The 22,088-nt window shown below is 41.7% G+C and overlaps 1 protein-coding gene across 13 annotated transcripts in view; it reads left to right on the forward strand.

The window, feature by feature from the left end:
- cacna1bb (calcium channel, voltage-dependent, N type, alpha 1B subunit, b) overlaps window positions 1-22,088 on the forward strand; it is a 103,426-nt gene that overhangs the window by 45,407 nt on the left and 35,931 nt on the right. For 9 of the 13 annotated variants that reach the window (XR_014124830.1, XM_035526982.2, XM_081718944.1 and 6 more), the window contains exons 6-19: window positions 2,930-3,033; window positions 8,171-8,286; window positions 8,413-8,502; window positions 10,370-10,459; window positions 11,323-11,541; window positions 11,927-12,039; window positions 12,303-12,415; window positions 12,744-12,875; window positions 14,665-14,737; window positions 14,898-15,015; window positions 15,315-15,382; window positions 15,633-15,739; window positions 18,518-18,580; window positions 21,078-21,701. Coding sequence is in view for 12 of the 13 variants with exons in the window: in XM_035526982.2 (XP_035382875.2) it covers window positions 2,930-3,033; window positions 8,171-8,286; window positions 8,413-8,502; window positions 10,370-10,459; window positions 11,323-11,541; window positions 11,927-12,039; window positions 12,303-12,415; window positions 12,744-12,875; window positions 14,665-14,737; window positions 14,898-15,015; window positions 15,315-15,382; window positions 15,633-15,739; window positions 18,518-18,580; window positions 21,078-21,701 (2,030 nt within the window). In the remaining variant the exon portion in view is untranslated. The remainder of the gene's footprint in view (window positions 1-2,929; window positions 3,034-8,170; window positions 8,287-8,412; window positions 8,503-10,369; window positions 10,460-11,322; window positions 11,542-11,926; window positions 12,040-12,302; window positions 12,416-12,743; window positions 12,876-14,664; window positions 14,738-14,897; window positions 15,016-15,314; window positions 15,383-15,632; window positions 15,740-18,517; window positions 18,581-21,077; window positions 21,702-22,088) is intronic. The other 4 variants (XM_035526992.2, XM_035526990.2, XM_035526991.2 and 1 more) reach the window with 2 other exon arrangements.

Genomic DNA, 22,088 nt, shown 5'->3' on the forward strand with positions numbered 1-22,088 from the left:
TGCTATTGCGGGTGACAGGGTTGTGAGGCTGTTTACCAGCCACCACACCACCCCGTCAGAAAGACGTTTCATTTGCATACAGTCGAGACTCACAGAGGCCGGGGGATGATTGTCGTTCAGAAGTACGCTGTATGGTCCGTCTTACTCTCGCCTACTTTTAGAGCAGTTGCTCAGCCTTGAATTGTGGGTGCTTTAACGTTGCATGCCGCAGTCGCTGCATGCAGAACCCATCATTTCAGCTATCAGTAATATCAAAAAAGGTGATGTGAGCTGTGTTTACTCTCAGAGCTGGTAGCAATATTTAATAAAAGGGGCTTTGTAAGCCTGGTTGGTGATAAGAAGTTTTTGTAGATTTGCTGTTCAAGTTAGTTTAACATTTGAATGTACAATAATTGATGTGGGATGTGAAACAGTGCCTTAATGTTACAATCAAGGAAAATAGTCGCTATGACAGTCTGTCACGTTACAGTCTGAGTTACGTAACAAGAAGACGTGTCCAGCAGGGATTACAGGCCTGCTAGGAGTTCTCCACTACATTTAACACAGGGCTGTCATAGAAGAGTGCCTGTCTGTTAACCTCCCACATCGTCATTACCAGTCAGTCTTCTGTGGTCATTGTCCCAGTGATGGCCTTGTAGACTACTTTCCTTAGCAGCTCCTTGTTAAGACAGCAAGGCAATGTAACGCATTCAGCAGCGTATGTTAAATTCAGGCTGTTGAACGAACAAAAGGAAATGGTAACCATAGCACAAGCCTGTACTAGCACACTCCCTCGCTCTGCGAGTATCCCCACACTTACAAGGAGCTTTTTAGGTGCTTTGTTCTAATGCTGTACAGTGATGTATTGCCTTGGCATTCAAGGAAAGAAGAACTCATCCCCTCTTCAGCACAAGTGCGTGTTGACAGTGCTCAGTGTTCTGTAATAATAGCGGCACTATAGAGGGGCTTTGCATAGCATCCCATCACCTCCTCCGCCCCGCTGATGTTTGCTCCTATTCTTACACTGTAGGGAGGTGCTATAGTCCGTCAGCTTAGGACTAATGAGGTGGGGAATTCTAAAAAATGCGTGTTCAGAGAAGCTGCCGAGATGCTGCAGTGCGTAGAAGCAGTGGGCAAAGCAACAAAGCACTCCTCTGGCAATGAAAAGCATTTTTCAGTCTCTTTCCCTTCCCCCTCGATATTCTTTACAGTAGAAAGACTTTATGTTCTTCCAAAATTGCTGACTCCTTACCTGCTTGATGATGCAAGTTTGACCAATTTCCGGCCTGCCTTCTACTCGCTCATCTGCTTCCTCCAGCGGGGGACTATTTTTGATGAGAGTGAGCAGGTAGTGGGCAGACAGACAGGGGGCAGGAGGATAAAACCAAGCAAACATCATGCGCTTATGTAAATGTTGTATTGTATGGAGACTAGAAAAATAGGGCATGTGGAGTAATGAAGTAACAGACGCTTCCAGCCAAGGCAATTAGCAGCATTTGTAGTGTCCTAATGTAATTGAAGCTTTCAGAGAGATAGCTTAGGGCATTCCCTCTTCTTGCTTACCTGGTTTAACTCAAGAAATGTGCCTGGTAAGTTAGAGTGTTCATCATTTCATGACAATTTGGAAATGTTTGATTTGAGTATGGACTGTGTGAAATGGGTGAGAAGAAAATGCAACCAGATATAGTTTATTTCACTGTGAAATGACAAAAAACAGCAGAGATGTTGTTGACTGTGGCTGCATACTTAAGGCTCTTGTTATTATACCACCGATGTATTTGGTTCTTATTACACCACTGTTTGATTAGCGATTTATACTAGAGCTTACCGAGATCTTTTACCATTACTGTGCATAATTGTTGCAATTTACATGTTACAGATAAATCTTAAGAGCATTTATGGGTGGGGGAGGAGGTCGATGATATTTTAGTTGCACGCAGAGCCCTACAAGCTCATTAATCTCCCTTGCAGAGGCCGTCTGGAGAGTGAATATGCTGAATATGCTTGTACATTATGAAGAATTCCATTTTCAGCTTTTCTACAGTGCCGCTCCTAGGGTGTAATTAGTAGAATTAGGCCAATCAATCCCTTCTGCTCTCCCCATCCTGAGTACTAAGGCAAATCAACTGAGAGGTTTCTTTTATGTGATTCACAGTCAAGGCATTGGCCTTATCAGATCGTTTATCGGATCCACATGGTTTAGAGATCTGTAAGGAAGACAGGAAGGTAAGCAGGAAAGAAATGCCAGTGTGACCTGATAAAGAGGTCAGCGGGGTGACAGGTGATTTAAGTATATGATCAGATATTTTCTCTACATCAGAATTCATTTATTTAGCTTTTGAGAGCAAGAAGAATTCAGATGTGAGCAGCTGCTGCTACATTTTACTAATCCCTCTAAGCTTTTGAGCAAGTCAGTCAGAAGATCAGCTCCTCTTCCACAGCTCTGTGGGACCTCCAGCATTGGGGAGTGAAGTGTCTGCCACAGGTTCTTCTCGAGAGGCACTGGGGCTTCTAGCTGTCTGTTAAATCTCCCTGCACTCCAAATGGCCTCAATCCTTCAAACTTCTCATTAGATTATGCAGTAGATCAAACAGGAGCCTGAGCCTTGGCTTGCATTCAGAATGTTGCTGCCACAGTTCTATGATGACTGCATGTGGGAGAGGATTTATAATGACTCAATTTATTTTGCATTACACTTTCGCTCCATGAGTGAAATTATAAGTGAATTAGTCTTAACTGTTTTATGCACATGGCAGTCTTCTCGTTAAAGCAATAAAGAGGATCTAACTTGGAGAAGAATTCAAAAGAATTGACCCTTTTACCCTGTTTGACTCCAGATGATGCTCATCTATGTCCTAACATGACTTTCCAAGCCTTTTCGTAGATTAGAAATGAGGTACATCAGAGATCCGTTCTGCAAAAGTTGTCTTTATGTGGCTTGTGTGTGCAGACCAACGATGCATCGGGCAACACATGGAACTGGTTATACTTCATCCCCCTCATCATCCTCGGCTCCTTCTTCATGCTCAACCTGGTACTGGGTGTCTTATCAGGGTGAGTTAGCTTTCTGGGCTATTCCTCTCTGTCCCTCTATCTCTTTTTCTCAGCTCTCTTGTGCTTCTTAATTTTTGTTCTCTTTCTCTTTCTGTGTCGTTTGATCTCTTTTTCTTCTTTTTCTTTTCCATTTGTCAAGAGATTGAGACTCATCAAGTCTCAAAGCACCAGGGTCCACAATGCTTGGCTAAACAAACTTTCCTTAAGCAGAGAAAACATGATATATTCTGCCACTGTGCACACGCATCTATTCATACACATGGGGTAGGGGAGAGGAAAGGATTTGTGAAGTGGCTGCAGTCCTTAAGGGCCCCTTGCTTGAAGATGTATGCACCTTTAAGATGCACCCATTCCCAGAAATATTACCATAATGAAATGGCACTGTGTCTGGAAAAGGCTGTACTGTGGAGAGTGCTTTCGATCTTAGTAAAATGCCAGACTCAGTTGATTTACATTAAATGCCTGGTATGGTTAGTTATAGGGGCAAACAGGAGTGCATTTTATCTTATTATGCAGATTCATACCATTGTCTGTTTCACAAACAAAATATTGGCTCTAAAACCCTGTTCAAAAGAAAGCCTGGCCACTAGTAGTGCACAGAAATCAAACCGATCCATCAGGGAATGCTAGTTTTGGTCTGCCTGTCCACTGTGTCCTGTCCACTGACTTCAGTATCAGTATGACACATCATATAGTGTGCTAAGCCTAGATTCATTCTTATTAGATCCCACATACTTTCTGCTGCTATGATAACCCAATTAAAAGAAAAACACTATATTCTAAGACAATGGGGGAACAATAATCGTATTTAGGATTACATTTATTTGTTGTTGAAAATTGGTGAAATTGAATGCTTTCCAACCAAACTATCTCTAGTATTCTTTAATCAAAATGTAAGTAAATATTGATTAAAAACAACCAGTCTTTGTTTCATGATTCTGAATATTTTCATCATATTAATTTTATATAAAATGTCACTTTACAATATGAAAGTCTTGGTAACAGATTTTTATATTAACAATCTTGTTAAAATGGTCTATGATCATTGTAAGCCCTGCAATTTATTGTAAGCCCTTTAACACAATTTACTGCATTTAGCATTGTAGGAATGTGTTCGCTACACTGAACTTCCTCTATGTTGATTTTGTACCCTTGCATGCCCCCAAAAGAAGGCTTTTTCTGATTCCGTAACCTTCTTGTCTCAAGCTGGGTTTTGGAATGTCTTCTCTGTGGCCATCAGCCATAGTGGATTCCTCATCTCGCCATTTTGTATGCATTTCAGTGCTGCTCATGGAAACACTTGCTGTGTCATATCCAGAGGACAGTGCATAATTTTTCGATTGTCTGAGCCATTGTGATACTTTTACATTAGATCTCATGTCTGTTTCGGACATTGTCTCACTTCTCACTGAAATTTACATTTAACAAATTAGAAACAAGTGGGTGCTATAAATATTTGAAATTTATACATTAACACCATGTCAAGATGATTTAACCGTTGGATACTTACTGTTGGGAATACTGAGGAAGGAATACTTTCTGTTCACCTTTTAACTGGGAATGTGAAATCATCTGCATCCAAATCCAGCTAAACTGCCACCAACATCCTTCAGATAAGATCATCTTCTCTTTTATTCCACTCCTTTTCACTCAGTGTTTTGGCTCCAAAAAGCCACTCCTGCCAGCCTGTTGCCGAATTCTCTGAAGTGAAGTGTCTTCCTCTGTTTCTAGCCACCATCTCCTGTATCTTCTCTAGCAGATGTTGGACTTGAGATCCTTCTCCCCATTTGCAGTTATCCAGAACATGGTATCACTCACACCCATGCACCAGCCACTTCAGGGGCTCTCCCTCACACTCGATGTACTCTTCAATGGGTTTCTCTCTTAACCTCCATGGCTGAACCATGGCTTGATCTATAGTTTGTCACTTTCTGACGTTTTCTCAAGAGGATTGCGGTAGAACCAGCCTGGAGTGGCAACCACTGTTAGTTGCCACCCATTTACGGTGTTCCTCTTGACCACGCATTGTACTGTTGTTCTGTATTCATCAACATCAAATGTGTTGGCACCCAGGATCAGGTTTCCTGCAGAGCTTCGGCCAGCCCACGATGCTCCAACAATCACCAGGCGCAAGTCAGCTGGACAGCATGCACCATCTTTAAAGGAGGGGCAAAATCAGTGAACATTTTGTGAACACAAAATAAACATTTGTGAACAGTGCAAGCAACTGATGTGTTCATCTGCAAAAACTCAAATCAGATGGTTATGTTCAGTTTGGTGATATGGCACCCGGAGATGATCCATGTACGTTACTCACTCAGCCGCCCAGATTTCACCTCTGCATCCTGCCTCTGGGCAGCAGGTGTTCTCTGGGCCCTCTCTTCCACCATCCTCTGCCACTTGTCCAGTTGCAAGGACACACTGGTATTGATTACAAATCGTTGACCATTTTGTTCTGCCACAATTTTGGCAATTTTAGATAACAACAGGGAAACCTGACTACTGTCGCCCTGTTTTGTTTTTTGATCTCAAGAACATGATACCTGTTCTGACATTTCCTCAGAAGCCATTGGAGGTCAGGCCACTTTTTCACAGGTTTCTCTAAGGCAATGAAATCAGATGAGGTCACTGAACTAAAAACCTCTGTCATATGTTTCCATATATGCTTGCGCAACAATTCCGGATGCTCCTCCAAAGCAATCCTGTAGATCCCTGGGAAGACTGAGTCCACAGGGATAACCAAAAGAAAGACATGAGGCCCAGGCAGGCGGTGACAGGCTGTGAATGATTTCGAGTCTGTCAAACATAGGAGTATTTTCCACAGCATAATGCCGCCACCAGCCAGGAATATCAGCCACGGTGATTTCCCATCCACGAGTCTCCCCTTCTGCTTTTGACAGCGAGCAGTATGCCTGCCAGTGTGAAACGCATCTGTGCCCAGAATGGTGTTGCCTACAGAACTCTTCCCACTTGCCTCTGTTCCGCCCAACTGTCTTACCCCCGATCAGAACAATTCTCAGCTTACGTTGATCCGTTCTTCCTGGAAAACAACTTTCATGTTCGTAAGTGTGTTTAAAGCAGGGTGTGTGTTAAACCAAATAAAACCTAATTGTTCCAGTATGTGAACCAAATCTGCTTGCAGAGCAAAATGCTGTATATTTTAGCTTTATATGTTTTTTTCAGCAGTTTTTTCATGTCTTACCTGTGACAATGGCTGGTAATGTAAAAACACCAGAGTCAAGCCAACAAAATGTAATCAGTCCTGTCAGGTCTGCGGAGAGGTGAAGAAAGAAAAGAACGAAAATGTATAATTCAGAAAAGTAAGATTGTTTACTTTTGCTGTGCAATACTTTTTTATTAATCATTTTATCTCCTTTGTGAACACAGTGGTGGAGCATTTCCTGTCTTTCACTCTAGTTTCAATAATTCACAGTAGTTACTGAATTTTAAGCCTTAATATTAATAACTAAATAATTAGCCTGAAGTTTCAAATTTTAAAAAAGAGGGTAAAGCATATTCAGAACACAGGCAGTTTGAAATTCATAAAAATCCCCAGACAACATGTACGATGTCTTACTTTCTATGATGTTTTGAAAGTAAAATGAAAGTGAAACTCATTTCGTGCACTGTGTTTTGCCAGTATTTACATTTAAAATTCACTTAGGATGACACTAACTTGTACTGCAGATGATTGATGATGATGATGTTGTAGTGGCTGTTTAGGAATAGTTTCATAAGAGAGTTTACATTGTAAATATCACAATGTGAATATCAATTAAGAGATTTAGACAATAAAATAAAATATGACACGAAATTAGAAGAAATACATTGTGTGTAGAAGCTATTAATGTAAAGCATTTTGTACTCAACATATTGCCTTGAGTTGTTCAAATTAGAACAGTGAATTTTAGGCTCTTGAAGCCAAAATTTAGAAGTATGAAGGTTTTTAATTGGAGCTGGTCTTTAGTCACTAATGATGCTCGGTTCTCCACTCTGTGTGAGCTCTCTTGCGGGAGGGAATCCCTGATTGCCTCATCCTTTTGCCGTCCCACCTTGATTAGAATGGCTTTATAGCACTCCGTTGCCTTTCCCAAGTCTTGAACACAGAGTCTCTAAGTTTTGGGGGTTTTTTTTCTTTCTTTTAGCCTCTGGCTCCTGATCAGTGGGAGTCGGAGAGATATAGTCCGAGGCGGAATTTTGATTAAAAGGAATAATGCAGTAGTGTTTTGCAAGAGCATGAAGATGAAGTAGATCTAAAGGTGGCAGGGTTATGTTTGATCCAAAATTCGTGTTATTGGAGTTATAATGTCAAATTAGGGAATCATGTTGCCTGGGAGACCTGGGAGAGGTTTTGTTCTGCTACTTTTTACCCATTGTGGCTTTTGCAGTGCTGCTGAGCTACTCTGGTCAGTTTCTCTTATTTATATGGGACACAACGGTATGTTTTAGTCATGTTTATTGTTCTATAGCTGTGGTTCTCAACTTAAATCTGAGGCACTTTATACAGTTTCAAGTACTCCCTGCAGAAAAAACTGCAGAAAGAGATTTTTCGTCTGTGTTTTAATTTCATCTGTAAATGTTAGAATTGCACACTTTTTCCTGCACCTTCATTGTCTGCAGGTGACATTTGCTTCCTCAGCAACCTCCACCTTTTTTTTGTCATGATCCCTTTGACTTCTTGGCTCTCCACCATTCACCCATTGTGTCAAAACACAACTAGGTGTTAAAAAAAAGGCCCTGGTGCTCATGGCCTGGTCATACACAGGTGTGTGAGCTTGCAGTAGCAGCACACATCACAGTAGGGCTTCTCCACAGCCCTGTTTGAAGGGAAAAGCCACTCTAGACTAGCAGGGGACAGCTAGACACCGGCCGAGTTGAGACAGGAAGACAGCTGAGCCAGAAGGCTCAAAGGTCTGCAGTCTGTTATGGCATGGAGACCCTGGGTATTATTGTATGACTGCTTAAATCCATTTGCTAAACGATTTCTGACATAAGACTCATTATTATGCAGTACAGAAAGTCTTCACAGTGATATGTTGTATCTGTGGCCATCATGTTTTTGTTAATGCAGACATTACTTTTTGTGTGCGTTTCTGGGTGGCTGTGTGCGCACGTATGTGTGAATGCGTGCTCTCAGAGAATTTGCCAAGGAGAGGGAACGTGTGGAAAAGAGACAGGAGTTCTTAAAGCTGCGCAGGCAACAGCAGATTGAGAGAGAGCTCACTGGCTACCTGGAGTGGATCTGTAAGGCAGGTCCGTGGAGATCCGGCTCTCTCACTTTCTCTCGTTTGCCTATTCCAGAGCTTCACTCTGTTCACACTGCTGTGTGTGTGGATGTGTGTGTGTGTATATATATATATGGTATGCTCCCTGCTACAGAGGAGGTGCTTCTGGCAGAAGAGGATCAGAATGCAGAGGAGAAATCTCCAATGGATGGTGCATGGTATAAGAGGAAACAAAACAACCCAGGTAAATAGAAGGCCAGGGCCCATGTAGCTGCTTTACCATAGAAGCCAGCATGCAGAGTATTACCTCTACCTCCGTTCATCATCACTTTTGCACTGTACAGGAGCAAAATCAATTTCTTTTATTAAATGTGGATGTATATTGATCCTTCCGCCTGGTGACACTAAAATGAAATGAATGAGGCTAAGAGATTAGCCGCTGAAAGTCTATAGTTTCAATATCTCATAATTTGGTTGCTTTCCTGTGCAGGTCTGCCAAAGTCTGCATGTCTTTGTGTCTAGGCACACATGAAATGCAAGCTTTTAAAAGAATCCTTTAATTTACAATGCTTGCACAAAGTTTGGACTCCCCCCATCTGAAAGTAATAAAAGTCACCATAGATGTACAGAAGACATGTATGGTGACTTTCATGGTCTCTACCCAGGCAACATGGTGGGTAGCATGTTTGTCTCCTAGCAATAGGGTCTCCAGTTCGCATGCCTATCTGGGAGGAGTTTCCAAGTTCTTCCCATGTATATGTGGGTTTCCTCCAGGATCTCCAGTTTCCTCCCACTGTCCAAAAAACATATGATGGCATAGGTGAATTGGCTTTCCTATAGGTGAACTGGCTATCTTAAATTGTCCCCTCAGTTGACTGTTGTAGTCATTCTGAAGTAAATGTCTGTAGGTGAGAGTGTGTGTAACTCCAGTGTGCGACTGGTGGTGTTGATTGTATTGCATCCTTGGCTTCCTCAAAAGGCACTATAGAAATGCAACTTTACTCATTCATCCATTGTCTAAATTCTTTGCCATTCCTTTTTATTAATTTTTTCATCCTCTTTCTCTCTCCCTCTCTCTCTTTTGCATGAAATCGCTCTTCTTGAAATGTGGTGTGGTCTTTTGCCAGCACATTCACTGCCTTGTCTTTAACGTATTGCTCCCGGTTGCTCTGCCTCATCAAGGCCCATAATCTCTGTCAATTACACCTGGCATGGATGCCAGAAGTAATTACAGGGATTAAGACAACAGGGTTAATTAGATTAAGCATCTCCCTCTGTTTCTCTCTGTCTTACAAACACACACACACACACACACACACACACACACATTTCACAGGGGAGAACACTGGAGCATTCTGGTTAGGCTCATGCAGTACTGGTCCTGTATAGTGAGTTGCTTAGAAAGCTGAAATACAGAAAAGCGCACAGGAGCTCTAAATGTGGACCCACTGTAGTAGTCGTCGTCTTTGCCCCATAGCTACGCAATGTGTGAATTATGGCTGTGAGCAGCAGAAATTCTTGGCCAGTTACTTCACTAGCCTATAAGAGACTCGGCTCTGGTTTTCATGCTGTGAGATGTAAAAACCTGATTAAAAACATGATTGACTGATACATCTCAAAGACTGCAATTAGCTAGCTGCAGTTGTTACCAATGGGAAACATAAAACCTAAGAGTTGCAGTCAGCATTTCCTGAGTGCCTGGCTTATGGCTCAGTCTAATGAATGACTTGCAATGTGCACACATCCATCTCAGTAGCTGCAGACTCGTGCTGCTTGCTGTATGTAAAAGGCGGTGGGCTATGAACAATCAGGCATCTTATACTGAATGATGACATTGCCACCAGTGTCAGTCCTTAACAGAGTAATCATCAGGTGCATTGTTTCTGCCGCTGATCATGATCCATTGAACTTTAGGTCTTTGATGTTTTGTTTTATGAGTTATTCTCATATATGTGTATATGAGAGATTCTCATATATATATATATATATATATATATATATATATATATATATATATATATATATATATATATACACTCACATTAAGTGCAATGTCAGAGAGATGTGGATGGTTTCTCTCACATCTTACCTGTCGACTGCTGTGTGTATAGTGTTGAAAAGGGCCAAGACCAAGAAAGGGAAGAATGACCTCATAAGTGCTGAGGAGGCAGAGGACCCCTTCCCAGACATTTCCTCCGTTGGTAAGACCTGGCCTGTGATATCTCACTGCTATAAATGGATCCCTGCAACACACAAAGATAAAAGACACACAGTGGTTTTCAGGCACTGCAGTGTTATTCTACAATGTTATACTATTTCCTTTAAAGTTGTCAGAAAGAGCTGTCCCTTATTATATGGATGCATAGTGAAGAAAGTAATCTGAGGTGTGTAAAAGGAATGTTTCAAGAAATTTGTACGTGTTTATATATTTTTACATAAATATAAGAAACAGTATGGTTTACAAGCTGTGTTACAAAGTGCTTCTGATGTGCTAGGAGGTGCTTATATATTCCTAGATAGATGTTGCATTTTAAAAGCTCAACTGTAACTTTAGCTGTAAAATGCGTCACGTATTATGGCCATTATTTCTGGTGGCTGAAGCAGAGTGGAGTCATCATTGAGAGTTATTGTTAGTTCGTTGTGATAACACTTCAACTTGAAACCCTTCATGCTGACCCAGAGTAGTAGGTTGCCCTTGAGGGCTCTCTGTCAGACTTAAGAGCCTGATGTAATTGTATCTTCCTCTCTCCTTTAATTTCGCCAGCTTTTGTGTTGGTTATTAGGGGCACACAAAGTGGCTTTTAGTTCTACTTTTTCTGTGCAGGGATACAATTCCTTGGCTTGAAGGATGACTAACGCAAGCTTCTGGAGCAGGAGTTGACTTCCCGCCCAAAAAACCCTCAATAATAATAATAATAATGCTTAGTCACTGTCTACGTGAAGAATTAATACTACATTTGCTAATTCTATTGATCTGTGAGCAGCTTCGCATTTTCTTGTGGTTGGTCAACCTTGAGAGAAAGCACTCTGGCTGATGCCTTGCCTTCATTCTGATAAACCACAGCCCCTCCTGGGTCGCCGTTCGCCCGGGCCAGCTTGAAGAGCACCCAGAACGGCAGCTCCTCGTACTTCCGGCGGAAGGAGAAGAGGGTACGCTTCTTCATACGCCGCCTGGTGAAGGCACAGAGCTCCTACTGGATCATTTTGTTCCTGGTGGGCCTGAACACGCTGTGTGTGGCCATCGTCCACTATGACCAGCCTGAGTGGCTCACCCAGGCGCTGTGTACGTACCTCGGCCTGAGCACGTGCGCTCCTGTAGGACTGAACAGAATCATATTATTGCCCCATGCAATGAAAATTATTCATAGTTATTATTGTCTGTTTGGATTTGGTCATGTATGTAATGGATGAATTGGAGTCATTGTTATGCTAAACATAAAAAAATATATATTTTGAAAAAATATTTAATGTAAATGTCAATGTGCATATTTGTCTGACTAACACAAAAGTGCACATTCACTTTTAAATGAAAAAATATTTTATGTAAATGTCAATGTGTATATATTTGTCTGACTAAGACATAAAGTGTACATTATTATGGATAATAGCAAATTTAGCTGTACTAATCTGGTATTGCCTTATCGCGATGTGTGTGTCTAATGCATTAGATCTGGCGGAGTTTGTCTTCTTGGGCCTGTTCCTCTCTGAGATGACTCTGAAAATGTACGGCCTGGGGCCCAGGAATTACTTTCATTCCTCATTCAACTGCTTTGACTTTGGGGTGAGTCACAGCGGGATGAGTAAGAGGAGCCCAGGGGACCAGCACACTCGCCGCCATTAGCAGCCATTACGATGCTTACTGGAGAGCCGTCCGCATGCTCTAGCTAAAAGAGACTTCTGTTTACTCCTGTTCATTTAGCTTTGTATTTATCCTCTATATTCAGTCTTGCTCTCCGTTTCCGCGCCCTCTTAAGTCCCTGTTAAAAGTGCTGCTACTCTACCCAATGTGTAAGTGATTAACGCCATGTCCACTGGCGTGCTCAGGTCATCGTGGGCAGCATCTTTGAGGTGGTGTGGGCAGCCATCCAGCCAGGAGCCTCGTTCGGGATCAGTGTTTTGAGAGCCCTGCGCTTGCTGCGAATCTTTAAAGTTACCAAGTGCGTAGACCCTTTCAGTGCACACACACACAAACACATGACCTCACACGAGTAAGTACTGGCATTTATCTTTCATTCACCAGAGCTTATGTCATAGGTAACATCAGTTTTGTATTCCTCAGAAGAAGGATGTCATCACGATGTTAAGTCATTTTCATTTCCTACTGCAAGATTTTAGGAACATTTTATTTTTGACCTGAAATAAAACAGTGCTAGACTCTTCACAGCCTTTTATACTCTATGAGCAAGGAAAATCAGGTTAGTATTGAATTGTTTACAAGCTTTCCTGTATGTCCAGTAAGATCTTAAGAACCCCATCTGTGCCTAGGTATTGGAACTCTCTGAGGAACCTGGTGGTGTCCCTGCTGAACTCCATGAAGTCCATCATAAGTTTGCTTTTCCTCCTCTTCCTCTTCATTGTTGTCTTTGCTCTGCTGGGCATGCAGCTCTTTGGAGGACAGTGAGTGGACCCTGTACCTAATCCCTGTACCTAATTCTCTCTGATGAAGATGCTTTGACAAATACCTTGATTTCCAGCCAGTTTTCCCTCTGCTCCGGTGTCCATTTGTTCTCACACCTCTAGTTCTTGCCCTCTGAGTGTATTATAAAGCCATAATGATCAGCGTCTAAAATAGCTTCACAAGGCTCGAGTAAAGTCTCCTCTCCGGCACTCCAGAACAAAGCTCGGCTGAACCCTGCCCACTTCTTTTCCCATGCTGAGAATGCTCCAAGGATGTGCCATCGGGAGATGCTTTTCATAGTCGCAGCAGGGACTGTTCCTGTAGTGAAGCTTTGATAGCAGCTTGTATACTGCATTTATGCCCCATGGAGCTGACTGCAGATCAGTTTTCTTAGTTAATCCGTGGCCCCTTTGCTCAGTTTGATTCATCTTCTGCAGGTCTGAAGTCAGAGAGGCACCATATGGTAGGCAGAACTGCCTTATCAGTAACTGATGAGACCCAGTCACAACATTGTGCTTAATTGTCCAGTGTCATTTGGATAATGGACTGGGAGTCTCCTGCTGTCTACAGCATGTCATGCTGGCAGATTGGGAAAATGAAGTTTCAGTTGTTGAACTGAAATGCTGCAGAGAGCACTCAAAGGGACCTGTCTTTCTGTAGACCCAGCGAGAGTGATTGTTTGCACTTGTTACTTTTTGGTAGACAGCATGTCTCCTTGTGGCTTTTCAACTGAACTCACCATTTCCATGGTTTTCGTTAGTGTGCTTTATGTATTTGTTTCTTTCAAAGGCCATTCCCAATCATACATATCATATCCCTACCCATTCCCCCCTCTCCTCCCTAATCCCGCCTATGTCCTTCCACAAACATTTGTGAGGGAGAAGAGATAGAGCTTGACAGCAGGGATTTCGATTTCCTCGCTCCAGGACTTACTGAGCTGATTATACAATGTGCCTGCCTGTTTTAATGAAGGGCGCCGCACTGGCTGGATAAATAAAGCTCTGACTCAGACCCTCTCCGTCTCTCCCAGTTTTCCTCTCCCTCCGTGTTTGTCACTGTGACCCACTCCTCTTCTGCTGTACCTAACTGAAATCACGGAAGTGATACGGCTGAGCTTTCTGGAGCAGATCTCTTGCACAGTAAACGGTGTCTATGTGTCTAGCATGGAGCTAACAAGATGACACCCTCAACATGGGATGAGCATTTGGGATGGGCAGAAGTCGATTTGCTGGAATCCCCCTAAGGAAACGCGGCTGCCATTCAGGAAACGCTGCTTTTTTGCAGCCCTTCCAAGTCAGTGTCGGTAGCGTGAAAGAGGATGTGCAGCACTCATAACTCAGCAGTGACTGGGTCCTTGGACTTTCACTTATGCTGCAGAGTCTACGGCACACAGAGGTCTTTGCGCATCATCTCACCTGTCTGTGTTTGCTGGGATTAAGTGAAGGCTCCCATAATGCCTTTGGAATTAGTATGCTTTGACTGGGCTGGATTAGGGGTGTAAATCCTGGAGTTATTTGGGAGGATAATAGATTATTTGTAAACACTGTTGTGGTCTAACCAGAAACAGTGAAAGACAGAGCAGAGAGAGAGCAGATATGTAATATGTTTGTAATAATTTTTCAAAAAAATATTTTACGCTTTGCAGAATCTGTTCTTCTAAATCATTGTATTATTCAAAAAGTAAAAGCACAGATTTATACATTTTATAACATCTTGATACTGTTCACACAGGATGTGTGTTATTCTGAGCAAAAGTGAGACTTGCTGCTGTTTTCTTTTTCCATCAAGATTTAACTTTGACAAAGAAACACCCACAACAAACTTTGACAACTTCCCTGCTGCCATAATGACAGTCTTCCAGGTATGCCCTTTATCACCCTGCTTTGTGAATCTTATTAAAAAATTTTAAATGAATAGCATTTAATACATTTAACAGAGTTGATTACTTCTGTACTGTGTGTGTGTGTGTGTGTGTGTGTGTGTGTGTGTGTGTGTGTGTGTGTGTGTGTGTGTGTCTGCAGATTTTGACAGGTGAGGATTGGAATGCTGTGATGTATCATGGGATTGAGTCTCAGGGGGGTGTCAAGCGAGGCATGTTCTCCTCCATCTACTTCATTGTGCTCACTCTCTTTGGAAACTGTATCCTCATTCCTTATTCCCAGGACCAGGGAGACTTTGTTCTGTCCGATTCAGAGAGCTAATCAAATCTAATCTAATTAAATGCACTATATATATATATATATATATATATATATATATATATATATATATATATATATATATATATATATATATATATATATATATATATATATATATATATGAGTATCCTCATTGCCAGGACCAAGACAGTTCTATTATGTCTGATTCAGAGATCTTATCTAATCCAATCAAATACAGGATCAATGCAGATGCTTCTTTAACCGCAGCTGAACCAGACACTCTTCTTAATGTATTCTTGGCTATCGCTGTCGATAATCTTGCCAATGCACAGGAGCTGACAAAGGTAGGTTAATCAGTCATATTAGCTGCATGCTTTATGCTTTTATCTATCTTTTGCGCTGGGTGATTGTTTCATCAAATGCAGTATCCCCTCAGATATTTTGAGTTACAGTGAACGATACTGACGAGGCTGTGATGCTCCTGGACCTTAACTACAGAGCATCACTTTCGTCCCTTTGTTCTAATCCACTGGCGGTCTCGTCCAAATGTAAGCAACATGCACTCATCTATGAACCTGTTCCTGTGACCTCCAGGATGAGGAGGAGCAGGAGGAAGCAGCCAAAAAGTGCCTGGCCCTGCAGAAAGCCATGGAGGTGAAGGAGGTCAGCCCTGGGTCTGCAGCCAACATCTCCATCGCCGCGTAAGTGCGGGGCCACCCGGTCACGTTTATATTAGCCTGTCTCTTCAGTTTTACACTCCTGCTGCTTTTATACCGGTCTGAAGTGTGTACAGTTATTGTGTGTACGCAAAGCGCTTTTGTACTGCAGTGTGCTTTTCCCAGTCCATTCTGATTTCCTTGCTTCTGCATTCTTTTGTCGATCTTGAAAGTGTTGGCAGTGCCGTCAGTGAACAGACGGTCACATGTGAAGCCTTGTCACACGTCGCCATTACTGGAGCTCTCAAATTCTCTTTTGTTTATTTTGTCACTTTGTGACTGACTGTTAGTTTGTGACATTGCTTTTCACCAGTTTTATGATTGTAAACTACATTAATATTCAGAACTGAACAGTACTATTATAGCCTACTGTTATGAGTCAAAGTTTGTGAACCCTTTGGAATTATCTGGATTTTAGCATTAATATCTTCTAAAATGTTAGTGGTTTATATATATATATATATATATATATATATATATATATATATATATATATATATATATTAAAAAAAAGCCCTCACTTTGTTATTCAGGGTCCATAATGTTCATTGTGGAAACATACTCACAGAGGAAACATACTCTGGCAGCTAAATTAGCTTGCTAGCTAATAGCATATTCAAGAAAGGGAGAATCATGTGGCATGTTAATGGTAGCATTTACTTTTTGAACTGAGACTTATTGTAAGTATATGTAGTCAATGTACACCTGGGCCCATAGTCTTGTAGAATATAATAGTTAACTAGTTAAATCTGTGCCCACATGAAGTTTGAAGCAGGTCTAGGTATGGCAATTACTGTGGACAATCAGGGTTCCAGCTCAAAACACCCCAAGGTGTCAGGTTATTTCAGTTTATTTCGGCTGCCAAATTAACGTTTGTCTGCTCTGCACTACATCGTTGAGTTCCTTAATAGTTTTCAAGTCAGTATGCATTCAACTGAAGGATACTGCTAGACTCAGGTAAACGCAATTAACAGCAAATGATTAGCCCGTGGAAAAAGAGGTTCATCCTATTAGAGTGGCTTAACAGGTAAGGAAGTCATCAGTAAAAGCAGAATTATAAAATAAATATGGCAATAAATTAAAAGTAATTAGTCATTTAGAATAAAAAAACATATTTACATTAAAAATGTGAATTAAACAATATAGCATTATAATTCAGCATAATTTTATTAATTAAAGTATATTTTCTGTGGGTTCCAGTTGTTGTTACATTTGAATGCTAATGACATTACATTAATGATGTAACTCTTGCCCTTTGTTGCTATGCCTGCAGTGAAGAGAAGACAATAAATAAAAGAGGGAGGAGCTATTTTAGAATAAATGCATAAATACATTTTAAATGTGACTACATTAGGGAATTAATAAATGTAGTTTCAGTCTTGATTTTTGAAAATGTTTAGTATTTTTACAGTTCAAATTACTAGTGTGGTATGTGTGTTTGCTGTGTGTGTTTTTCAATTTGGAAAGTGTTTAATATCTAGGAGCGGGTCACTGATACACATGGTACTGATAAGCACACTAAACACACATGCTATGTAAGTAGGGCCACTCAAACAGTTTTCTTTTCTAATACAAAGCGACGTGTACATGGAAAGTCAGGGACAGGTGTGTCTAGATTAAAATGACCAGATGACCTCCGAGTTTTGTGAAATCACACACACATTCACAGTCTGTTTAAGAGGACTTCTAAGGATGTGCAGGCCTCTTTTACATGTGAAGGTAACTGCGTGCTTTGCATGTGGTGTTATCCTTGGAGAAAACTAAACACTGCTCACCAAATCCAAAACATCATTTAATCTGTGAACCATAGTGGAGGAATCCAACCAGAACATTCTAGCAGAATATCAGGGTGTCTGTCTAAACTACAGTAAAAACATTAACCCATACAAGAGACGATCAGCAGCAGGATGGACCAAATTAAAAACTAAACTAAACCTACATTCTGTGCAGTTTTTTAAACAATACTTTGTTTATTATACTTTGTTTATTTGTTATTATTTGTGTTTATTTATCATTAATTTATCAATTTAAAATGGCTTATTATGACATAGTTGAAAACTGTCATATTTGGAGTGATCCATGCAAAAACAAGATAATTCCAAAGTTTTAAACATTTTCTTCACAACTTTATGGTTTGTTGATTTCTGTTTTGTTGCTGTTTGTGTTTGAATACCCGTGTTTCTGTGTTTTGTACAAGTCTATGTACAGTAACTCCTTTGATCAGTGAATAACTTGACATTGATCAAAATAAATGATAAATAGCAATACATTTGTCCCCTATAAAAATTAACTGCATTAGTTATATAATAACTGCAAATAGGTCTTTATTCTAATATACTGCACTCGGTATGTTTATTTCAGGATGCTGTGTGTTTTTTTTTGTCTTTTTGCCATCTAATGTAGAATTAGTGTTTTCTTGAATTGTGTTATCTTTGATCTGATAAGTCCGATGTTTTAGGTAACACTATAGTGGAGGATTCATATAAATTAAATTGGAAATTGTTTTAATCATATTGGCAATATACCTGTAATTAAATAAGCACACAGCTATTGTGCACCTAAAACGTCTACTTTTAAAGAAGTGTGACCGATCTGTGTGTTTTGTGTGAGATGTGTAGGGGACAGGTGGCCAGACAAGGAGATGGACGTTGCTCAGGGGAAGTCCCTCTGACAGCCCTCTCTACCCAACCGCACGTTTCTGTTGTTTTTGGCTGTTTTTGTCTCATTCTCTATTCTTTTGTTTTGTGTGTTTTGCATGTGCAGTTTTGTAAAGCAAAATCGAGACGTGCTCTCTCGCAGCTCTTCCGTCTGCAGCGCACACTCACCGTGAGTTCTGCTCTCACTTACAATATTCTCCTCTCCCCTCTCCTTTTAATCAGTGCCATCCCTGCAACACTCTTTAAACCTATTCAATCTAGCCATTGCTTTTGAATTCAGTTACGCTGTAAATGATGCTGTTACAATGACTTCAGTGAATGTGTGATGTTGAGAAAATGATACCATACAAAAATGATATCATACGTAGCTATACTGATGCAGAAAGCATGCATTCGCTGTCTTGTCAGCTATCATACGTAGCTATACTGCTGTAGAACATTCAGAGGTGTCTCCTGCCATGATGAATTATGTATTTGACAGCTCTGAGAAACATACCCTTTTGTTTTCCATACAAGTGAGTAACATTTTCAATATGAATGAAGGCTAAGTTAGACAGAGTAGTCTGGGTATTCGTCTTGCAGGCTTCAACGACTGGATCCGTTGTGTGTGTGTCTGTGTGTGTGCGTGTGTGTGTGTGTGTGTGTGTGTGTGTGTGTGTGTGTGTGTGTGTGTGCGTGTGTGCACATGCGTGGTTGTACGGTTGTGGTTTTGTCAGACTTTCTGTTGCTTAGTATGAGATACAATCCATGTTTTACTGAAATCCCAAATGAATAGTGTTCATTTGCATAGACCATCTAATAAGTCGCATGTGGAGTTAGCAGGTTATTTACAAAGAAAACGTTTGTGAATGACATGCTCAAAGACAATATTTATATCTGGCTTTGGTATGTGCTAAATGTTGAATTAGCATCTCAAAAATGCTGAGTTAGGATCTCAAAGAAATATACCGAAAATGTAAACTGAAACTAAAATGAGATTTGAGACTTAAGAATAGGTGTTAGTTGAACAGACAAGTAAGTGTATTTAAGAGGTACGGGACGCAATCAAAGAAATCAGTCATGTCAGTTCTATGGTTAAAACAAAATAAAAACAAGGAAGAGAAGATGTCTCAGAAAAAGAAAAGAAGCAAAGCTTAAAAAAAACAGAAATCTATATGTATCGTCATTATTTTGACGTCATGCGACATGTTGTAATGTATTTGTTCTTTCTAGTATTCTCCTTCTTGTCATAATGACAGCAGTTGCAAAACACGCAAAATTGTAGTTCCTGCTCTCCGGTCGTGTTGATTTACCCATGCAATCTCCAGTCTCAGAAATTAAGTTTGCAAATGCATGCACAAATCTTTAGTGAATCAGGGCCATAGTGTGCAAATTTAAGTATACCTCAGTGTGTGCAATGCAAGTCTGCATATCAGTGTTTTGTCTTTCTGTCAGTTGGGCAGCTGTCTGTTTCTCTGTGTAGAAATGTGCTCTGTTTTCTCTTTTGCTTTTAGGGTTTTTCTTTTATTTTTCTTTCACTCCCTCTCTCTCTCCTCAATCGTGTATTGTAACCATGTGTGTCCTGTCTTTAACATGTCTGATGTTCTTTGCTGTGTGATTCTTGGTGCTGCTCACAGGAATTTTTCCTTCGCCCCTGCCTATCGCATTGTGAGGTATAGTTACCACCTATGAATTACGCAGAAGGTCACAATAGAATATGCATACCTTCAACCCAACACCACCACCCTCATTTACATGCTGCATTTAAATTTGAGTAGCTAATAGAACATCTCATGTCTTGAATGACAAGATTTTATTATGTGTCATCATCTCAGTATGGAAATCGAGGGGATAAAATCCTTTCCATTTTCCTGCATCTAGAATACTATTGGTTTGTATACACTTCAGTATTTATAAAGAAAAGTGCAGACTTTCCCTCCATATTCATAATCAACGTGACCAGAAACTGCCCTCGCTGCATCAGAACTGGCCAGAACCTGCCCTCGCTGCATGTTGCTGAAGGTTCATTGGGGGGGGGAGGGGTCTTGCCTCTGGGGCAGCAGTTAGGTTATATGTGAATCCTGTGTGTGTGATGGAGAGCACCTTTCAGACAGCAGATTTCATGAAGGGCCAATGGGGATTAAAGCCCAATAGCGCAGCAGTGAAGCAGCAGCTGCTGCCCAGCGTCTTCTACCACATCAGCAGCACTCCTCTGAGCGTTGATGAGCTAGCAGCTCCCAGACACTCCTAAGGCCAGGGCCTGGCACCTTGGTTCAGCAGCAAGACTTACAGCGGCAGGAACGGAAAAAGAGTCATTGCACCAAATTTGTATGATGGGGCCATGAGAACCAGTTTGTTGTCTTTTTCAAGTTTGGTTTATTTGTCACATACATAGTCATACACAGTACAACACGCAGTGAAATGGTGGAACACGCAGTGAAATGGTTTTTCTTTTAGGCATTCCCCCGTTTTCATTTTTAACCTACATACATCACCCGAGCTCATTATTCTTGTTCGGGACTGCATCATGCCCTGTTGGTCATTGTTACTGCCATGATGCGGTACATAAGTATGGATGGTAAAAGATGGTCTTCCTGTGGATATAAGAGTCGTCTCCTCCGCTGCTGGTGTTTTGCGGACCATCCTTCCTTCCTGACGTCTTCTCGTTTTATCCCGTGCATCTCCAGCAGGGAGCAGCAGCGTTCTCTTCAGAAGATGTCCGTGTGGGAGCAGCGCACCACGCAGCTGCGTCGCCACAACCTGCGCGGCAGCAACGAGGCGCTCTACAACGAACTAGAGCCCGAGGAGCGGCTACGTGTTTCCTCCGCCCTGCACCTGCGGCCCGACATGAAGGCCCACCACGACCGCCCCCTGCTGGTGGAGCAGCGTGACGCCACCGCCCATGACGACAAACCCCACCCCGCAGAGGACTGCACGGGGGGTGGAAATGGGGGTGTGGCAGAGGAGCACCTGCGGAAGCACCACCGCTGCAGAGGGGAGAGCAGCGAGTCAAGTGAGGGCCGGCACCATCGGCGCCACGGGCGTGGCCGTGAGCACCACCGTGCGGCCAGGTCCCCAGAAGAGGGCTCCGAGGACAGGGAGCACCGGCACCACCACTCACACAGAGCCAGAGACGCCAACGGCTATGGCTCCATTGGTAATGGAGCTAAAGGGGAGCCCAGGCCGCGGGGGCCCAGGGAGGCCGAGGGAACCGCCGAGGAGAGGAGGAGACGCAGACCTCGCGTCAAAGCCCAGTCCACACTGGACACAGAGGACTTCAGGGAGAATGGAGAGGGAGGCATGCATCACAGGTCAGGCATGAGCTCACCTTAATCTGCAGGCTGCCTTCACATGCACCTATTTCACTCCTCTGTGGATGCTGATTGGTCACTTGAGGCATTTGGAGGTCAATAATTTCTCAGTAAGGGAATATACTATGATCTGTATCTGTATAATCTGTATCTGAATCTGTATAATGGACATTCCCAAAGAATTTCCATTTTACCTCATCTCACTTACCATTCATTTTAACACTAAATTGGCTACCACTGAATCAGCATTCTAAATAAATGCTATTATTAATTATGCCATTAACACCATTAACGCCATATTATTTCTTTGATCAGTAGCTGCGCAACGAAGAATAACAAACAGTCAGTTGGTCTTCTAAACCATCATCATCATCCTTTATTGTATGG

The sequence above is a fragment of the Electrophorus electricus genome, chromosome 8, assembly GCF_041902795.1.
Source record: "Electrophorus electricus isolate QZ-2024a chromosome 8, ASM4190279v1, whole genome shotgun sequence".
Taxonomy (NCBI): Eukaryota; Metazoa; Chordata; class Actinopteri; order Gymnotiformes; family Gymnotidae; genus Electrophorus; species Electrophorus electricus.